At 44.5% G+C, this 21,550-nt stretch overlaps 1 protein-coding gene across 1 annotated transcript; it reads right to left on the bottom strand.

The window, feature by feature from the left end:
* Positions 1-1,262: 1,262 nt before the first annotated feature.
* Positions 1,263-21,128, bottom strand: LOC136639382 (thioredoxin-like). Its single transcript, XM_066613525.1, has 5 exons — positions 20,957-21,128; positions 7,043-7,144; positions 5,278-5,337; positions 2,983-3,048; positions 1,263-1,467 (listed from the first exon to the last, which is right to left on the bottom strand). Exons 1-5 carry the CDS (start codon positions 21,104-21,106, stop codon positions 1,405-1,407), a joined length of 441 nt encoding a protein of 146 aa, XP_066469622.1. The 5' UTR covers positions 21,107-21,128; the 3' UTR covers positions 1,263-1,404.
* Positions 21,129-21,550: the final 422 nt, after the last annotated feature.

Below are 21,550 nucleotides of genomic sequence, written 5' to 3'. Positions count from 1 at the left end.
TCTGTAAGTGTACCATAAGAGTTTGGGAAGGGTCATTTTTTAGTACGCCACTGGGGGATGCAAGCACCTGCTGTCAACAGATGGGCCTGGTCAATTGTCAAAAAGAAAAACTGATGGTGTGCCTTGACAATTTTAGTGCCTTGCCAGTGTGCCATGGGATGAATAAGGTTGAAAATTGCTGCCTTATAGGTTCCTCAAGGTAACTTTATGAGAAAGATCTATTCAAGTTCAGAGAAGTTTGATTTTAGCTTATTGTGAATTTGTCGTGTAATAATTGTACAGTACTTCATTGTAATTTTAAAAAACTGGTGGTGTGCCTCAATTTTATCAACTTGTCCGTTTGCTGTGAGCTGAAACAGGTTGAAAATTTCTGTACTAGACCATCTGCTTGAGAACCTTCCTGCCTTTGCCTATAGTGGTTTTCCCAAGAGATTCATCACTTGTCATGTGTCCATCTTAGAACTGTTGTGCAAGTTTTGCCAATGGTGTAACTATGTTTCACAAATACAAGCCGATGTTTAGCCAACAGTATTGCCTTCTGCAACCGTGAAGACAAAAGAAATGTGGAAGTTGAAACCTATTTCAAGTCAATCTCTTGGCATCCACCTGGTAGAACCTACAGCAGTCTCAAATGTTTTTGCACCGGGGCCCACTTTAGAATGATAGTCTGGACCCACTGGAAGTGATGTCATGGCCAGAAGCAAGAGCATCAATTTAGGCTTCAAACCTAAGCTATGATCAGCTAAAGGTGCCATTATACAATGTGCTCATGCTGTTATTCTGCATAGTTGCATTCAAAGGAGAATGCAGACTTGGATCCTTCAACCACCCACTCCCCTCTCTTTCTAGTGTCCCACCTTTGTAGTGTCCCCAGTTCAGGGCAAACCACCAAGCCTCTCCCACAGGGGGCCCGCCCTCCCCAGCAACTGTGCACCACCCTCTATTTTCAGCAGCAGCTGAGCTAGGTGCTAGGGGACGCACCTGAAATTGGCTCACAACCCACCTAGTGGGTCCCAGCCGTTTGAGAATGCTGGCTTATAGCAATAGAGACTGCTTTTGCAATCATTTGCTCAATGTAAATGCAGTTGGCAGCTTGCAAAGTATGTCCTATTATACAACCATTGTATCATGTAGTCCTGTCAACATCTAGAAGGTATGGAGACAAATAATGCATTCCCTCACCTACCCCCGAGGCCACAAGGTAGAATTACTACTGCACTAGCCAAATCTCAAAGTTGCCACACTATGAACAGACACAAGAGTTATGAAGCCATTTATACATTTTATTGTTCTCATTTACAGTCTGTCAAAGAGTATTTGGATGCATATTCTAACTTGATCAGTTTGCTATATAGAAAAGGCTATAATTTAACCGTCAGCGCTTCATGAACAAGCTGTTTATGGCTACTTTAGATTCCTAATGGTCTCTTCCAGCTTTTCTTTGTTTGCACCCGAGAATTCATGCACCTGAAACACAAGAATCCAAAGGTTAAACCTCTTCATTAATTTTAAAAAAATTCTAAGAGACATCTGTGCAATGCCATGTTTATTTTTTTTTAAATGCCCTCAACCTGATCTTATTAACTTCAGGAGGCTTTAAAAAATTGATATTGGCCAGTCCCACCAACACGTACAATTGCAGTACTCAAGATGAATGATTTAGAGTTCTAGGATCTTTTATTTCCACACTGCCATAACATTCTCCCCGTACTAGATACACTGTGCATTAGGCAAAACCTGTGGATCTTAGTAATGTGCAACCTTGAAGAGATTTATTTATATTTCACATTTTTATACTGCTCTTCTTCCAAAGAGCTCAGGGTGGTATACACACCCCTCCTTTTGTCCTCACAATAGCCCTGTGAGGTAGGTGAGGCTGAGAGAAAGTAACTGGCCCAAGGACACCCAGGAAACTTCAGGGCTGAGGGGGGATTTGAACCTGGATCTTCCAGGTCTTAAGTCCACCTCCCAAACCACTACACCACCCTGGCAGGGCAGATCCCTACCCAAGACCTTGAACAGCTACAGAAAGTATTGGGATAGATCAGTGGATCCCAATCTTTAGCAGCTCAGGGACCACTAAGGCAAAATTTGGAGATGCCAAAGACCACATGCAACCCACCACTCTCACACACAAAAATACAATTAAATTCATAATACATGAAGATTTAGAATTAATGTGACAGTTGTGCTTGCATTTGCTTCACTAGCTGTGAAATTCTTGGGTTTATGCTGTTGCTCAAAGCTATGCACACGTCATCTCTAGTGTCCAACCGATTCCAAGCTGCCTGCTCTCCCCTCTACCATTAGTCCGTGGAACCCCTTGCCACAGGACGTGGTGATGGTGTCAGGCGAAATGACTTTAAAAGGGTACTGGACAAATCTCTAGAGGAAATCATGGATTACAAGCCATAATGTGTATGTGCAACCTCCTGATTTTAGAAGTAGGCTACCAGTGAATGTCAGATGCAAGGGAGGGCACCAGGATGCAGGTCTCCTGTTTCGTGTGCTCCCTGAGGCATTTGGTGGGCCACTGTGAGATGCAGGAAGCTGAACTGGATGGGCCTATGACCTGATCCAGCAGGGCTGTTCTTATGTCCATAAGGAAGAGTGAGGGGGAGCCACAAGACGGCACTGTCAAGCTCTAATCGGTGGCTTGGGCTGCAAAGTTTTGTTTTCCCCCTCCTGGGGTGCATTGAGAGTTTTTCCCCCCCTTTCTTCAAGAGATCTCACTGACCACGTGGCAGGGTTCCGTGGACCACCTGTGGTCCCTGGACCACGGGTTGGGAATTCATGGGATAGATGGTCAGATATAATATATGGCATCTTCACACAGGCTCAGACTAAACCTGTAGGACTAATGATGGCATGCTCTATGCTGGGAGTGCCTACAGGTGCTCCAGGTTGTTTTTCCCAACAGCTTAGTTCCAACATCCTAGAGCTTTCAACAAAAGGTTTTGCTAAAGCATGGGGCACACATACCTTCTCGTTATTCTTGTAGAACTGGAATGTTGGCATGCACTTCACGTCACAATGTGCGGCAACATCCTAGAAAAGACAAAATGGGGTTACTCAAATTGGCCCTGCACATTACACAACCAGTACTGAAAGGAGAAAAGTATTTTGAAATGAACTTGCTGTTGACAAGCTACTGTTTGGGGACAAGATGCAACATGGATGTGTTGCACTAGGCAAAGACAAGTCTAGTCCTTGAGCATTCTGTGCCAGGAGAAAGATGAAACAGGCTTCTTTCCCCACCATCGTGTTCTTCCTAGCCATGTGGGACAAGAATGGAGCAAGCTACTGAAGCTCTGAGCACTAGATGTACTGCTCACTTCCTCCAACTTCTGAGGGAATACATACTTGCTCAGTAGCTATCAATTTCTCTTATTAGTCATAACTCCCCACACCCATCCATGACTCCTTGAACTATGTTCTGGTAAGTGCCAAGACACCTGTTTGAACTCTTGGGGATTATCTATCCAGTATGAAGCTGCTGTAAGTGATACAGAAACACCCCAGGTAATGCTTCTCAGCAGCTTGGTGTTTAGCTGGAAAAGGAGTCAATACCCTCAGGACGATCAACCTTGTATGAAACTGCATGCAATAGATACTTTTGCAATGAAGAAAGCAATCAGCCGAAGAGCCCCTCTCCCTTACCACCCAAATCAGATTTCTGAATGCTTTCTACATCTTAAACTGTGCTTGGGGCAGGTTACAAGATATAGTTGATCACCATCAAGTAGGACTTTGAGTCCTGGCAACGAAACAAAATGAGTACAGAGTGTTTTTAACACTCAATGTTTACTCTGAACTTATGCAAAACAAAGCTTGACTACCACCTGCCCTATACTTAGGACATGGCCCAGTTTGCCATATTCAAAAATTAGTCACCACTAAATAGGCAGCCATCAGGACATCTAAAGTCCAAAACTAAACTACTTTACATTTTGCAGATAGTAAGGTTTATGTAAAAATAGGAATACTGTTTACTCAGAAAAGTTCAGACAAAATGAGGTACTCTCATCTACCTGATATTTGAACACTTTGACAGGCGCCATCTTAAAACTAAGTGAAATTTCTCTTTACTCAAGAGAGCTCCATAGCTACACACAGGGCCTAATCCTATCCAACTTGCCAGTGTTGACGCAACCACTATACAGCCCTGAGGTAAGGGAACAAATACTCCCTTACCTTGAGGAGGCCTCCATGACTGCCCACCCTTTAAGAATACAGTGTGTGCCCCCATTAGCATGACTGTTTCAGTGATGGAAAATTGGATAGATTGATTGGTGCCTCAGTTCCATATTGAACATATCAAGTTTTTTAAGCTTAACACCAGATCACAGAGGATACAACTTCCAGCATTTTAGGAAATGCAGTCAGGACTTTAATAACTACACCTTGCAGTGACAAACTGTGCTTTTGATTGTTTACTATTTATTTTATACTTTTTACACACTATACTTCACACCACATTAGCTTTAGAAGTAATGTTTTTACACTTTCATTTATGCAAACTATTTATGCCTCCTACTGTGCTACAATTTATATAATAGCTTTCACATAGTTTTAGGAGCTCTGCATGGATATGGTTACCAGAGGCACAGGAGACACCTGCATCTACAATAACTTTGCTAACATTTGGGCAGGTGCACCTAGACATACAAAAGCTGCAAAGCTACAAAGCTGCAACTGCTGAAGTACAGAATCTCTTTGTCCTCCTTCACATCTAGTCCCCACCACCACCATGCAAGGTATTCCCAAGAATGATAGAGGGTACCGATATGAAGTATGCTCAAGATGGTTCCCCCATACTCATCTCTACAAGATCAGAAAGAGTGCTCCCTCACCACCATCTGAATAGAGAGCTTCTCTCATTAGCAGCATTTTTTAGCATGGCTGCTGCTGGTAAGTTCATTTCTAGGATAGGCTTTCCCACATTATTTTTAACTAGACTAGTCAAAGCTGGTGTGACTGCAAAGAGGAATACCTTAAATTGCTGAACCATTACACAATGAAGTGGTTTTTAAACAGTATCTGGAGTCAGTCAATGGGGAATGTCCCAGGGTGTGAACACAGTTCGAGCACAGTGCTGTTCAGAAGACAGAACAGCACTCTGCTTGAACTGTGTTCACACCCTGGGACATTCCCCAGAACAATCTGCCACACGCAAGATTCCTTGACCAACAAGTTCTTAGATAAGAAGCCATCTTGAATATATAGTTACATGCACACATCCCACATTCAAGTCTTGGAGAGTCACCCTGAACATACCTGAGCATCATCCACATCTATTTCAACGAACACTACATCTGGATACTTCTCCACAAGACTCTGTAAGGAGAACAGACAGTTAGGTAAATATTTTATGGACTTGGGCTCCACATCTTGGTTTAAGGGAGTATTAGCATGAACTCGGCTCTTGCATATTGTGCAACACAGCAGTTGATGAAGTTGCCTTGTCTCTCACTGCATCAGGAAACTGTATACCACCACTCCCATCTGCCCTTCACTATAGCCATCAGTATGCTACTCCAGTTCAGCACTACCTCCAAGTCTTCAGACATGTGTAGCCAGGACATCACTCTAGTCGGTTTTCCTAGCAGGTCTCACCTACTTATAGCAGCTTTAATGGAATTCTCAAGAAGTAAAATGCAGTTCAGAACAGATAATGTCCTGAACAAGGAATGCAGATCACTACAACTTCTATCAGAAACAGCAAATGTCACAACAGATATTGTTTGCTAGGAAAGGGCTGTGCCTGTTTCATGTACCCAGCCAATCTGGCTTTCATCAAGGAAAACCAAGTTCTGTTTCTCATACAGGCACACCCTGACTTGAGAGTTCCGTTTGGAACACCCTTATGTATGTGGAGTTCTATTCAGGGCAGAACTGGGCTGTGCAAAAGGGGCCATCCACACTCGCCATTTGCTTTGCACTGTAAACCAAGATTGTTCTCAGTGTCCCCTACATTTCCTTTTCATTCAAAGAACCTCCATGGAGAAAGGGGCAAGATCGCAGTGCCCTGATCCTCGGAGCACACCAATCTCAACCCTCCTTCTGCTTGGGATTTTTTAAACAAGAGAAGAAACTTGGGGTGCACTGGGAACGATCCCAGCTTACAGAGAAAAGTGAGTGATGAGATTTACAAACTGTCGCAGAACAGTAAACAGTCGGCATACATGATTCTTGTCTAGCCCAGGCTTTGTCAACTTATTATTTGGTTAAGTCAAGGCTTACGCAAGTTGGGGAGTGCCTGTACAAGCTATGCATTCTTTTTCTAGTTCTTCAGTTGTAGGGGGTGTGGCAGGCAGCTATATTGGACACAGAAGCCTTGCTCCTAGCACAGTGGTTCTCAAACTGGTGGGTCACGACCCACCAATTTGTGTAATGTTTCCCCTGTCCCTTTAAGGGGCAGGGGAAGGGGAGGGAGGCAGCACCGCGACCCCCAGGATTGCGTAGCTAAGGGGGGTGGGGGCTGCTTTGCACTTACACTGAATGATGTAGGGCTGCAGCAGGCTGCAGGAGGTGCGGGGAGCCCTGCACAGCCCTCCAAAATGCTCCATGAGGCTTGGATGTTCACTAAAAGCAGATGCAAAGCACCTCCTGCAAAACAGAAGTGCTTTGTGCCCGCTCTTAGTTAAAGTTCCAAGCCTCAGGGATCACTGCGGAGGGCTGTGCAGGGCTCCCCGCACCTCCAGCAGCCCTACATTGTTCAAATTAAGTGGAAAGCAACCCCCTCACCCCCCTTAGTGACATAACCCTGGGGATTGTGTTGCTTCCCCAGCCCCTCCCCCACCAGAACTTACTGAGGGAGTAAAGCTCCCTCAAAGTTTGAGAAATGCTGTCCTGGGGGAAAGCTTACTAAGCCATCCCTCTAGCTTCCAATACGTCACTAGGTACTAGCCACATACTTTCAATCATTACTTCACAGGCATGAGGATTAGAAGCTTGTCATATCACATTCTGCATTATGCTGCATTCTGTGAAGTTGTAGCATGCGCACCAAGCATCTCATTCAGTATACCAGCTTACTTACATGGTAGAAAGGCTTGATCATTTTGCACGGTCCACACCATGTGGCAGAGAAATCGACAACTACGAGCTGAGGAGTAGCTGCCAGTACTTTTGTGAATTCGTCCTGGAGAAAGAGGGAAACAAAGTTAAAAACAAGCTGAATTTGGAGGAATGCTGAAGATGCCTATCTACCAAAAGGTCATGTTTAAGCACTTGAGACTTGGATCTGATCAAGCTTTGACAGCCTCTTTCAAAATGCAGTGTGCTTGGGGCAGGCAAACAATTCAGAAGAAGTTTTGCAAGTCCAGTAAAAGGCAAAATCAAACCAGCTATAGCCAAGAAGCATTTGGGATACCAAGTGTAGAACAGCTGCCTTCAATAGGCACCTAGCTGACATACAATTCAACAAAAATATGAGTTTAAACACCGAGCAGTACAGGAGAATTTAGCAGGCAACAGGAAATATCTCCAGCCAAAAGCACATGGAAATGCTGGAAATCTATGTCAGCAAAGTGACATGTAGATACTGGTGACAGTACTTGTCATCTTTCAATCACAACAACCAAGTCTTGTGGTCCACCCAAATTTTTACAAGCCTGCACATGATGAACAGAGTTCTCCCTCCCTTCCTTGGAAGCAACTCTTCTGGGCTATAGGCAAGAGGCCATTTAGAAGCACGAGATGATCAGATATACTAAATAATACACTTCTGTCAAGGGTTTTGCATACTAAGGGCATTTCTCAAAATGCCTTTTAATTTAGTAGCCCTAGCCTAACAGCTACATACAACGCTTTCAAAGCATCACTTACTACTTGAAAGCAATGTTTCCGAAATGAAAAACAAAAGCAAAGCACAGATGCCAAGAGCTGGGGAGTGCTGTGGCTAAGGCTGCAACCAGATGCAAGTACCACCAACTTGAAATGGGACTTCCCTCCCCCCCCCACCCCAACACAGTAAGCTGGACATGGCATGTGCTTCAAGTCCCTGGTTTTAACTCTCAATTTGTATCAACAGAGTACAAGAGGCAACACCTGTCCTACAAAAAAAGTTGCCGCTAAATACACACAGCTGCAATTAATTTACTTGAATGCCAGCTACAGAATTCCTTTATATGCCATCTACAATGCATTCAGACAAGGAGTGGGAATGAAGTTCAATACTGTATTAAATTTCACACACCTTTCCGTGTAGATTATCTCCTCAGGGATAAAGTACCAACTCCTAGTCTATCTTCCATGCAAGGCTGGTACAGAGAAAATTAATCCCTGGCTGCCTATTTTGCATTCCTTTCCAAAGGTAAATATCTAACGCAACACTAAATTGCTGCTTTCTATTACTGACCTCTCTGTAGCTATGTTAGACTAAAGGAGGCATCCCAATTTCTACAGGCATGCAACGATACACCCTAAATTCTGAATTGTCACACTCAGCCTTATTAACTGGAAAAACATTTCATAGCTTTAAATTCAGGTTGGAATTGGTTAAAATTCTCCTCAATATCCGGAAGATGGGACTCAAACTCTGGGAATGAAGACTACTTCAAAATACCTGAAGCACTTTGAACACTAAATATGCTAATGCAAGCTTTCATCATGTGGTGGTTAGCACCAGAAGTTTTTGTTAAGATCTATACAGCAGACAGGGGAAGGTGGCTACTTTGTCTAGAGATGAAAGCAGACCCCATGCCCTAGTTTGGGAAGAAGCTGCTAGAGATGCAAAATGAAATATTCTTTTCCTTGCCCTGTTAGAGAGAGTTGGAAAGGAAAAAAAAAGAGCACCTTCTCCATTCAATCTATTCTGAGTCTAAACAGGTTTTCACTTCAAGGAACCAAGAAAGAGGACAGTCCATGAAACCAAGGTCTAAGAAAAGGTATGGATGCTGACAAGCAAGGCACTGGAGGGGGAAGGGAGAGAGATCCTAAAAGGCTGTAAGGTGTTGAGGGATGGGGCAGAAAGGATTGTTAAAAGCCTTCTAGAAGGGATCTGCTCTCCCACCCTTTCCTGAAAGGCAGAAGTTGTTATACTGTACTATTAACCCCTGCTAATTGGGTAAGAGGCACTTTTTCAAGTGGGTGCTCTTTTTTTAGCAGGGGAGAGTAACTGGCCCACCTCACCCCAGCAGTATCTGTTCTAGTGGCTGTCTGCTGGTATTCATTTGCATCTTTTTAGATTGTGAGCCCTTTTGGGACAGGGAGCCATTTAGTTATTTGATTTTTCTCTGTAAACTGCTTTGTGAACTTTTAGTTGAAAAGCGGTATATAGATACTGTTGTTAATAATAATAATAATAATAATAATAATAATAATAATAATAATAATAATATTACAACCAAGGCCAATGCAGAATTAACAGTGTATCAATGTCCTGATTTCATAATAATCCAGGAGGTAAGTCAGCAAAGGTCCAAGAAATGAGAAAGGCAGCCAGGGACTCCTCCTGAATGATCATGCAATAACCTGGGGATGAGTGTATGCTAGGCAATGAATAGTGCAATTTGTATCCTTGGTGCAAGTTTTTACAAAGCCAACAGCAGTGTTGGGAAGAAACGCAATAGGAGCTTGTGAAGCAGAACCAAATACAGCATCTTTTTCCCAGCTGCATTCTCTCTGGCTTTTGAGTTTGAAACCTTGCACTTAGCCAGCCCTTGGGAATGCAACTCTAATGCATACACATCATATTTTTCATGCATCCAATTCTGTCAATATCCATTAGATTCTGGACAATACCCAAACCATTTGCCTACATTTGACAAGGTCTGCATAATCTTGCCTTCCTGGAATAGCCCAAAGCAGCATATCTGGTCAAGGGGATGTGCCAAGTCAGCACACCCAACAGCCACATGTCAGGCAGGGCCAGAAACCAGCCCTTTGCTGAATGCTCCTCATTCAAGAATTTTGCACTGATAAGGCAGTCCAGTGGCATAGCAGAGCCCTGTGATATTCCATATGCTCTTTAGCTCTAACCCCCTCCCTCTACTTCTGGTTAACACTTCAGCTAATAGCCTGCTGTGTTTGGCAGGGGAGGACTGCCAGTTCTTCCTTCCAGCCAAATGGCTCACAAGGTATACATTATAACCCCAAGCCAAAATTGTAGTATACTAGAGAGCACAATAAAGAGATCTTGCTTGTGTAACATACCTAGTCAACAAGAGGGTGGCAAAGAAGGGAAGAAAGCCACAATGCCCACAAAAACACCACAGTAGTCTTGTGGAACTGGACCTCACAGCCAAATGCTTGCCTTGGCTAAGAAAGACGGACATGAGCTAATACGTAGTTTCTGAGAGAGATCTATAGCCACGGTTAAAGTATTGCTTGCTACTTTGGTCCCCACCACAGTGGCAAAGAGACACTGCAAAGCTTATCTAGTGTGAAACAGTGCACCCAGATGGTCACACATCCCTCAAGCTTTCTATGGAATTAGGTAAACAAGTTGCAAATGAAAAACAAGAAGTTGGAGGTAGTTGTGCCAGTCTGAAAACACAAGTTACCAAAGGGTAAAGCTTTTATAATAGCAAACAACTGTTTGAATTCTCCAGACTGGAGATAGAGAAAAATGGGGGAAGGGAAGAAAAAGAGAGAAGGGATTGGAAATGTTGTGAAGTCCCAGAGTCTTAAGATTAAGATTCAATGCAGACATTAGGCTTTTTTGACCAAGCAAGGTCTAATTTAGTTAATGTCACACAGGAGGGCTTTTCCCCACCCCTCACTTTTACTATACTTCCACAAGGGGAAATGGGGTTTTGAAACAGAGGATACAGTTTTGAACTGTGAAGATTCCTTCCTGTAATTACCTCAACTGGATACTACAGAAAGAACCTTCACATTTCAAAACCGTATCCTCCATGTCAAAGCAGCATCCCATGTTTCAAAGCACCATTCCCCCATCTCCCCTTGTGATGGTATAGCAAGAGGATTATAGCAAGTGTGAAACTATTTGAAGTTAGGTAAGAGAATCGGGGATCTGTCCAGCTAAACGATGGATGGAAAATTATGACTGGGAATCCAGAAGTGAGCAACAGTCACCACCTGGATCCTATCAGGCTATCTGGAGCATGGAGCTGCAAGGACAGCACCTAGGGGTTGCTATTGGGAATTATTTCAATCACCTGATAAGGGGCTACATGCTATGGCCATGAGTGGGTAATTCACTTAAGCTATCCTGACTCAGCATGATTTAGGATTAGGTCACTGAATAGGACCCACAAGGGGTTTTCCTATTTAAGTGTAGAAGAGATGGAGCACACTTCTTGTGTCCAAGATGCTGCAAGACACCAATTCTGTGCAACAGACTTAAGACATTCAAACATGTAAGTAGAGATTAGTTTAGCTCAGGGCTCTCCAAACCCTGGCCTGTGGGCCAAATCCAGGGTTTGGAAACCCCTCCCCCCCATGAATGGCTTACCATTCTGCCATGTTTCTTTCAAGCTGGTCTGGGCACAGGGACACTGTGGGCAGTTATGTCTGCCCAGACATCCTACACCTGAGGGGGGACATGACTGAGACATACAAAATTATGCATGGGAAGGATAAAGTGGATCGAGAGATGCTCCTTACACTCTCACACAACACCAGAACCAGGGGACATCCACTAAAATTGAGTGTTGGAAGGGTTAGGACAGACAAAAGAAAATATTTCTTTACTCAGCTTGTGGTTGGTCTGTGGAACTCCTTGCCACAGGATGTGGTGACGGCATCTGGCCTGGATGCCTTTAAAAGGGGATTGGACAAGTTTCTGGAGGAAAAATCTATTACGGGTTACAAGCCATGATGTGTATGTGCAACCTCCTGATTTTAGAAATGGGCTATGTCAGAATGCCAATGCAAGGGAAGGTACCAGGATGCAGGTCTCTTGTTATCTGGTGTGCTCCCTGAGGCATTTGGTGGGCCACTGAGAGATACAGAAAGCTGGACTAGATGGGCCTATGGCCTGATCCAGTGGGGTTGTTCTTATGTTCTTATAGCCTTCTGGAACGATGGGTTATAGATGCGACTGCCCAGAGCATCCCTGTGCCCAGACCAGCTTGAAAGAAACACGGCAAAACAGTAAGCGCAGGACAGGACAGGAAAGGCTTTTTGAGACACAACTGTCTCCAGTTTGGAGACTGCTGGTTTAGTTTATTGTTTTCGGCTACCTATGAGTCTATGTATCCACTTATTGCTATGGGACCCTCCCTTGACAGCACCCCTGAAGGGTAGAGGAATCCCTCTGACTTGCTAACATGTTTAAGCTTTAATAAACCTTTTTAAGTACAGTACATTGCTGGAATGCATGTCATTTGGGTGACCAGAGGGAAAGTGGACTAGCTTAAAAGAACCTTGGAAATTCTGGGTAACTGCTTAAAGACTCAGTGATCATTTCCCCCTCCCCCTTTTGCCTGCAGCTGAGCCTTGGAGGCAGAAAAGTGCCAACAAGGAAGGAGGATGGGAGGAAGCACTCAGTGGCTTGTGAGTGGACAACACTGTAGGAAGATGAAAGCGGTTTAAACTGGGGGTTCATTCAAATTATGCACTCCATAGTCCAGGTCGCCCTCCAACCCAATAGGCTCCAGTATGACACTCAAGTCTATCCAGTATCTCCTGCACTCAGTTTTTAAAGCTTTTACAAATAGCAAGCTTCAGAGTGCCAGCATTACACCAAATGAATACTAGAAAACCTTTCAGAGCACACTGGCGTGGGGGGGGGGTGGTCCTCCAGTCTGCTTGCAATAAACTATGGCTTAGCACCACATAAGCAAGTCTGAAAGCACCACGGACTAGCAGTTGAATTCATGCGGGGGGGGGGGGAAAGCACAGATTCTGTCTCAGTATACATGCTATATTGTACATGCTATGGGAGATGCATCCTCTGCTGCTATCTTGTTTCTCGTATAAGCCACTAACACTAGTTGAAACAGATGGGATTACCTTCTACAGAGAAGTAGGTGTTACGTTTTGGAGGAGTGTTTCACAAGAGATTAGACAAAAGCAGAAGCAGAAAGTCTCCCAGGTTTCAAGAAATGCTTGAAGACCACATACAATATTGCTATATATTGCTACACAATTGCAGTTTTGCAGAGGAGTGGCCTATGTGGTATGTAGACACCAATTAAAAGATATAATGCTATTTTAAAGAATACTGTAGTACATGTGTGACCACTGAATGCTGTGGTGTGGTTTACCTCTAGTGTACCAATAGACAAGGCATTAGTACAGAACAGGGGTGGCAGGCAAGATCATCAGGAACATGCCAGAGCTAACTTCACCCCCATCACATCTGTTCTATAGGCTGGTAGTTTAGGATTATATTCATTCCTCCACCACAAGTATACATTCCAGCAAAAAGAGCAATTTAACATGTATCCCAACATTGGTGTGTTTTATTCAATATTTTATTACAATGGAAGCTGCCTTGGGTGCCCCACTGCAAGGGGGAGGCACAGTAAAAATTGTTTAAACAAACCCTTTCACTGGTCATAATATAACTTTCCACCAAGTTGCAATTACTGCATATATCTGCAATTTCAGTCACCATATAAAATGTGGGCACACGGCTTTTCCCTTGAATCTAGACCAGGGGTCTCCAAACTTTTTGGCCAGAGGGCCACATCAAATGACTGGCACGGTTTTGAGGACCAGAAAAAAAATTTAAATATAAAATTTACATAAATACATTAGAGATGGCAATTAGATGTGTGAATAAATGAATGAATGGGCTCATTCATTCAATTTCTCCGGCCCTTAGAACACCCTCCAGATGCAACCAGAGCATAGTTCTAGTCATGTTTGGCAAAGTGTGCCAGGGGCTTTCAGGGGACAAGAGGCTGGCCACAGGTCGCATCTGGACCCCGGGCTAGGGTTTGGAGACCTCTGGCCTAGACAGATCACCTACCATTGTTATTTGGGTGCAATTCCACCCACACTTTCCTTGGGACATAAGCCACCATCTATTTGGCAGCAAGAGCTGCCTTGGGTTTTCCAGCAAGTTGTCATTGCAGAGACTGGCTTAAACAGGACACATACAGTGGCCAAAGGAGTGGTTCTGGATGACTTAATCCCAATTGCTACAGAGGGTTTAGGGTATTCCATGACTGGGGTCATTCCACTCACTAAGTAGGAGGAAGTCAAGAGTTTGAGACCAAGTATACACTTGACAGCAAGCACTGAGTTCAAGATGCACTTATAAGATATGAACATTTTCAGGTATTCTTATTTACCCAACAGAGTCTGCAAGTCAACTTAAGACTAGTTAGCGCTTGTGTACTATAGTGGCCATGAGCAAATGGGTCCCCTCCACCTCCATTCGAGCTTCACTCTACCAGAAGCATTCTAAATACCCTTAGGCAAGCCTCTCAGTTTCCCATCTGCAACATGAAAAGTAAATCTGACCCATAACAAGAACTACTAAATATGTACATTAACATTTATGTATGCAGCATGCCAGTGTTTACCATCAAGGAACTGTGAATGCAGTGGTCAGCAAGGAAAGTCTCTAATATTCCTGTAACAGGAATAGTAGTAGTAGACTTAAGCCTACCACTAGCAATGTGGGAAGGCAGAAAATACTTCTTTCAAAATGGTGCCAGGCTGCACCCTCTTGGGCTCATCAGCATACTGCATTGGAAAGGTGGACACATGCACACCCCTCTCCGGTAAAGCATCCTTCCTGGGCAGCAGCTACAAAAAGAGATGGCTTCAACTTTGCTTCTGTGGCTCAACAACAAAAAACCAAACTCCGCTGGCTACTAGAAACCAGGATTATCGAGCTTAGCCAAAATGTTTATGAAACCAAATTAATGGAACAAACCCACCTTCACCTAGGTGTACGGTTTGGGTTCTCATTTCAAAGCCATTTCTACCCTGCCTTTCTTGCCAAAATAGCTCACAACATAAGTGAGGCTACTTAAAATTTCTTAAATTTTAAAAGGCAGCATAATACACAAGCCACCAACAACCAAAGAATCACAGCTAAATACCCCATCACCACTATCCATCAGCCCATTTTGGTGTATAACAGGTTATAGTTGGAGTACCCAATTTTAATTTTCTGTATGATGTAGCCTCACTGGTACATGATTTGAACCTAAAGCTGTTAGAGGAACCATTGGCTGCAACCAGAGTTATGCAGATTCCGACAGTTCTAACCCTGGTTTGTCTAAAACTTTGTCAAACTACATAGTCAAGTGGATTCTGAAAGCAAAGCAGCAACCATACAGCTTTAAGAATTGCTGCATACAATGAGCATATTATAATTCAGGACATATCCAGGACCAAGAAAAACCTTGTTTTTCCAGCCAACTGTACCATTAAGATTATGAAAGTTCAGCAGCAGTACACAATGCTATGCACCATTTTGTGGCTGGCTGAACATTATGTCTCTACTTCAAAATAATTACTATGAAGTTTTGAGCATACCCAATTCAGAATGTCTTCCAAAAGCCCAACAGCTCTTCCTTTATCATAGATTTACAGATAACCAGAGTCAAAGTCCAGTTCACAAGTGAAAAGGCAACACTAACCAATATTTAACTCCCATTGTATAAACTCTTTGCATTAGAATCTTGTAACCATTTAAGATACTCATCTGTAACAAAAGTTCTCAAAATAAGACTAATACCAATTTTTTCTTTGTTGAGATTTCCTTTTAGATATGACACAGCAGATGGCACATTCTAAAATTTTAGCTATATCCCTATCATCAGACAAGTCACCTTCTGCTAAACTGCACCACAGCCTGCTGGGCTTCTGAACTACCCAGTTAGGCTACAGAACAAGGTCAAGGTTCAGAAATTGACTGCTAGAGGCATGCTGAATTAAAGAGAGACCCAAGGCTATGTTTTCATGTAGAGAACTTGCCAGTTCACATTGTCTCAACTGCATTATTAGGAGTGCTGCCTATAAAGTTGGAGACTGGCAATTCTGGGTTGCCAGTCGGATTTGGGAAGCTCCAATACTCATGTCAAAGGGGAGCTTCTCCCCCTCTGCCAATTGGCCAACCTGCTCATTCCCTTCAGTCATCCAATATCTGTACTATTTGGGTACACTTTAAAGCAGTGGTTCCCAACCTTTAGGAGCCTGTAGAGCACCAAGGCAAAGACTGGAACCATCATGGACCACATGCAACTGTGGGTGGTCTGGCCTCTTCCCTCTCTGGTGGGCTGTCTCCCAAACACTCCTACAGACTATCAGAGAGGACAGAGAAAGAACCGCCCACAGTCACCGCTGACACGTAAGTGGTTGTGACTGTTAGCGATCTCCACCCTCTTTGGTGGTCCAGGGAAGACTGCTTGCTTGCTCAGCAAGTTACTGGAAGTGATCAAAAGTTATTTCCTTTTTCCTGAGACCCCACAGACCACTTCTCAGGGTCTCAGGTCTTCTCAGGATCCACAGACTACAGGTTGGGAACCAGGGCTTTAAAGATACACAAGAAGAAAAAAGCTACTTATTACAGAGAAGCAAGTTTTACTTAACCAAGACCACTCAGCAGTTTCCAAGTTACTATAGTAACTATGGCCACCAGAAGGCTTCTACAAAACCTTTGTGTTGTAGTACTGTTTAGTAGTACCCCTGCTAAATGGGTAAGAGGGACTTTTTCAAGTGGGTGCTCCTTTTTTTAGCAGGGGGAGAGTAATTGGCCCACCTCACCCCAGCAGTGTCTGTTCTACTGGCTGTCTGCTGGTATTCATTTGCATCTTTTTAGATTGTGAGCCCTTTTGGGACAGGGAGCCATTTTGTTATTTGATTTTTCTCTGTAAACCACTTTGTGAACTTTTAGTTGAAAAGCAGTATATAAATACTGTTGTTGTTGTTGTTATTATACTGTGGTTCCTGAACTTTTTAGCACTCAGACCCACTTTTTAAAACACTGTTTCAGGGGTGTCAAACTTGTTTCATAATGAGGGCTAAAGTTAGCATTCATGGTGCCTGCTGAGGGCCAGAAGTGACATCAAGGAGTAGATGGCCAGAAATAAGCACTATTCTCACACAGAAACACATTAGCTACAAATGACAAAAGAGAAAATGTGCAAATCTTGCTCATATTTTCAAGATATGAGAGCACCCAATCATCATCACTGGCCAAATAAATTGCTTCTGGGGACCACATTTGGCCTGCAGGCTTTATGTTTGAAACCCCTGCTCTATTGGGATCCACCTAGCTTCACAAGACCAGAAAAAAGTTTCTCTTTACCAGCCACTCAAGTCTGTTTTTATCTTTTTTACTATGATGGGGGAGGGGGGAAGAGAGTCTTCTGAAGCATTCATTGAGCTCCATGTTCATTGGATTATTCTGGTGGTCTTGTTTTCCTCTCTGACCTTTGATAAGAACCAAGCCACATTTGCCTACTTGCAAGTAAACATGCAAGTGTGGCTCAGTTTCACTCTCCATAGGGCTCAATACATTCTTTGTCAGTTTCACGACCCACCAAAAAAATTGAGTCAACCCACTGGTGGATCCCAACCAGTTTGGAAACCACCACTGTAGTGGCTTCATGCAAGAGTTGCCATACCTAAAAGCCACCCCCGCAGAATGGGGATTCTGTGCTAAGGATGTGCTTGGATTTCAACAATTAGGGCCACTCACATGGCACACAGCTATGACTGTGTGGAGCCATCACCAAGCAGGTGTATGTTCTGTGGCTCTTCCAATGCAGCAGTCATGATAGTCAAAGAGACTCTCACATTCGTCTCCCACCACACTGGCTCTGAGAGATGTCATTTCAAACAAGCAACTTCAAGAAGTCAGCCATTGTTGATTTCAAGTTGCATTTCCTCTCACAAGAGCTACTGCTGAAAAGTATGAAACTAAGACTCTGTCTTCATTGTGGGGATTTCCACATTTCACAAAGCCCCTATCAGCAGCAGCTCAACAAGATTAGCGCTCTCTCCATCCTGTGGGTTAGCAGCACTATCAGTTTCTCAATAACAGAAGTCATAAGTAAGCAGAGCTCACTCCACAAGTTATAGGCCACTGCCTCCTCATGTTTAGAACCAGGTAAGGAGTTACAACATTATTAATGCAGCTGTGACCAAGCATTTTGAAGAACCAAGTTATACTTTAACAGCTATTGGAATGAATAATAGTGGAGAAAATGAGCTTTAAGTTAAGGGATGTCAAGTAGCACTTTAAAAGGACAAGTAGAGAGATTTTTCCAATATTTGGGGGAGGTAAGGTATACAGGTTATCCAAAATGGGGGGGGGGGAGCTGTAGAGATTTAGAAAGCAAACTAAACATACAAAACAATCATAGGGAAAAAAGTGAAAGCACATGGAAGATTCAAAAACTTCCAAATTCTTCTGAACTTGTGCACACTTTGGATCTCTCCCCTCCTTCCATGCAGTGATCCGGATTCAAAGTCAAGCCACCCCCAAGGCTGAACAGAATAAAGCTTATAGGTTCAAGCTGTGTCTTTAGGGTGGCTACTCCCCTATCAGGGGAATACTGGTAGATTTCAGCTATATAGGATGACAAAGAATAACTGTTCATCATTAGTTTAAAGAACAGCTCCAGTAGCAATTAGTTTAAAGGCTTCAGGAGGGAAAGATAAAGAAAAGATGCTTTAAAGATGCTTTAAAGAGGTAGCATATCAAATTTCAAGGGCTAGATTCTGGCCAACACAACCAGATCTTTTGCACATGCTCCGAGTCACCATTTGTCAAAACTAGTTTTGGTACAATCGCTTGAAGCAATCCAGAGAGTTCCTGCTTTGGAGTCTCACTTCAGCCATGAAGGCACTAGCCAACCTTAGTACCAGCCCTGCCTTGCTAGAAGAGGGTTAATAATGCTGCCTACCTTACAATGTTGCTATAAGAATGAGTGAACACAAATCACTCAAAAGTATCTAAATGCACTAAATGTGCATGCCAAGTAGAGAAACACCCAGGTTTCAGTTGTAGGACCCTTTGGTATACTCTGCTAGTACCCCAGACCTCTAACATCAGCAGCAGTTTAGCACTGCTCTATTCACGCAGCTAGCTATGAGGGGAGGGTGCAGAAGTTCCCAATGTCATTATGAATCATTCTGAAACATGAAGGAGGATACCAGAAAGATCAGAAGTGGGAAGGGAAAGCAGTATTTGAGTTAGAGTGGCTGTCTGTAAGAGAGACAAGAGGCACAGGAGTGGGGAAGAACAGGGAACTTGTTTAACGTTTTGAAAGTGCTCAATGAAATGCAAAATGAGGTTTTCTGTATGCAATGAATAACCCTCGTAGGTGCCTGCCTATTACATTTATCAACAGTATAGATGGAGTTCAGTAGAGGACAAGATAGCCAGTGCAATATAGGACTAGGCCTCTAGAAACTCTGGTCCAAATCCTGGCTCTATCATGAAACTTATTGGGTGATCTCAATGAGCTTCCATCTCAGCCAGTCACCATCTCAGCCAATGGGTTATTGGGGGGGGGGGCGTGCGTTGAGAAAGATCCATGTGCTCTGCCATTAGCCCTTTAAGGGTGGGGCAGAAATGCAGTGACAATTGTCAACAAAAACTCCCACCCACCCACAGAAGAGACTCTCTCACTTCCTTCTAAAGCAGTGAGACTCTTGTGCCCTTTGATCCACTGATTTACCAAGCAATTAAAATCCAGTTCTCATTAGAGATATATCCTCAGTTTGCACAATACTTAACCATGCACTGCTCCTTCTACCAGGCAGAAAGGGTCTTCTAAGGAAGGCCAAAGTTCTCTTTGGTCAAAGAGGTAAAAATGTGAAGCTCATCACCCCAAATAGCTCATGTTTGACTCGGGCTACTTTCAAATAAGCAGCCCCCAAGTGGGTATTATACTAAACGGTATCACCTCCAGCAGCAGTTGCATTCAGCCCTGATCAACCAAGAGAAAGGAGTACACATATTTTCCCTATTGGTAATGAAAGCCACACCCAGAAAGCTTTTTAAAAGATCTAGGAGTTTATAGACAATCTCTGTACTGTATGTCTCATACTCACAGTTCCTCTTCCGAGCTACAATTGCTGCCCTATCTTCTTCCACCATCTCCCCCCCTCCCCCAGCAGGATGGTGAAAGCAACACAGCCGAGAACTATGCTGTTCCATTTGGCGGGCACCGTATCCATTTCTAGCAGCCATTAAAAAAGAGCCTGCATGCAAGAAGATCCAGAAAAAGCAAGAACAAGGGAAGCTAAGCTCCCCAGGACAGTGCACCACAAGCCAGAAGACTACATTCTCTGGAGAAAAAGAAATTCTCCCTTTAGGATACACAGCTTGGTGACTCTTGTTTCAGAGCTGCCCATGGAATTGGAATAGTCTGATCACTGAGCTGACCATTTAAGGCTCTCTCACAATACAGGAAAAGAGAAATATGAAAGCTGGACACACAAAAAGCCAGATTTTTTTAAGCCAGTTCATTAGGGGACCCAAGCCAGGCAGCCACTGCTGATTAATCAGCACATCAACAGCTGCCACAGCCCACCCCACAGGTTACACTGTAGCCAGCAAGAAGAGTTACAGAGGAGAAGGTGCTGTTGGGTGCCACCACTGCTGTTTTCCCCATCAGGCAGAACGAGCTTGGGCAGAGCCATCCAGATGGAGGGCACAGCCAGGCAAAGCTGCAGCAGAGCCCACAAGGAAGCCAGGCTGCCCCATGCACTGCTCAGTCAGATGCTGCAACAGAACCAGGCAGATTTCCAAAGACAGCCACAATGCCAGGCAGGGTGGAGGGCAGAGGCTGGCCCAGTGCTGTCCCCCAAGCTGGGACCAAGCAAGGGACCGTTTCCAAACCGCTGCACTGAAAGCCACTCGCAGCCTGCAGAAGGCTCCAAGCCACCCAGGCAGGAGTGCAAGCGACGGACGCTCCCCTCCAGCAGGACAGGCGCAGGGACAGCACCCCACGGGGTGCGGGTGCAGCTGAAGCCAGGGTGCTGCTTGCAAAACGCTGCTCCCCCCACATGCTTCCCAATGGAGGCCCAGCAGAGGCCTACTGGGGCAAGTCTCCCCCCCCTTTACCAGGCTCCCGACGGTTTTGACCATCTTTGCGGGCTCCGAGGGCTCTGCGGGCGGCGGGGGCTCTGCGGGCGGCGGGGGCGCTGGATCGGGATCGGGCTCTGGCTCCGCGGCCGCTGCTGAAGCGTTCTCTTTAGCACCGCCTTCCTCCATGGTCTTTATGTATTGCAGGCAACAGCCCAAAAAGAAGGACGTTCCACGCACGCGCTCTCCTTCCCCGGGCAAGGAGCCGGGTGTGCGCCTGCGCCTCTCCCTGCTGGGTCTCTCTCGCTGACTCCTTCCGCCCCGCCCGCCTGGAAGGGACTTTTGCAATGGAGGGAGGTGGGGAGATGGAGCCGGCGCTACTGATCGAGCTCTTCCCGTGGAAGCAGCATAAAAAGTGCCTCCCCTGGCTTGCCTCTCCGCCAGCAGGGAGGGTTTATGCTCTGCTCACCCACTGATGGGCTCCAAGAAAGGTGCTCTCCTACGCATCCTTGCCAGGAAGGGGGAAGGCTGCAATCCTGTCCACACTTTCCTGGGAGTAAGCCCCATTCACTATAATGGGACTTACTTCTGAGTAGGCATGCATAGGATGGGGCCCTGAGGCTGCAATCCTAT

This window comes from Tiliqua scincoides, chromosome 2 (assembly GCF_035046505.1).
Source record: "Tiliqua scincoides isolate rTilSci1 chromosome 2, rTilSci1.hap2, whole genome shotgun sequence".
NCBI lineage: Eukaryota > Metazoa > Chordata > Lepidosauria > Squamata > Scincidae > Tiliqua > Tiliqua scincoides.
This window is presented reverse-complemented; position numbering and strand designations above follow the sequence as displayed.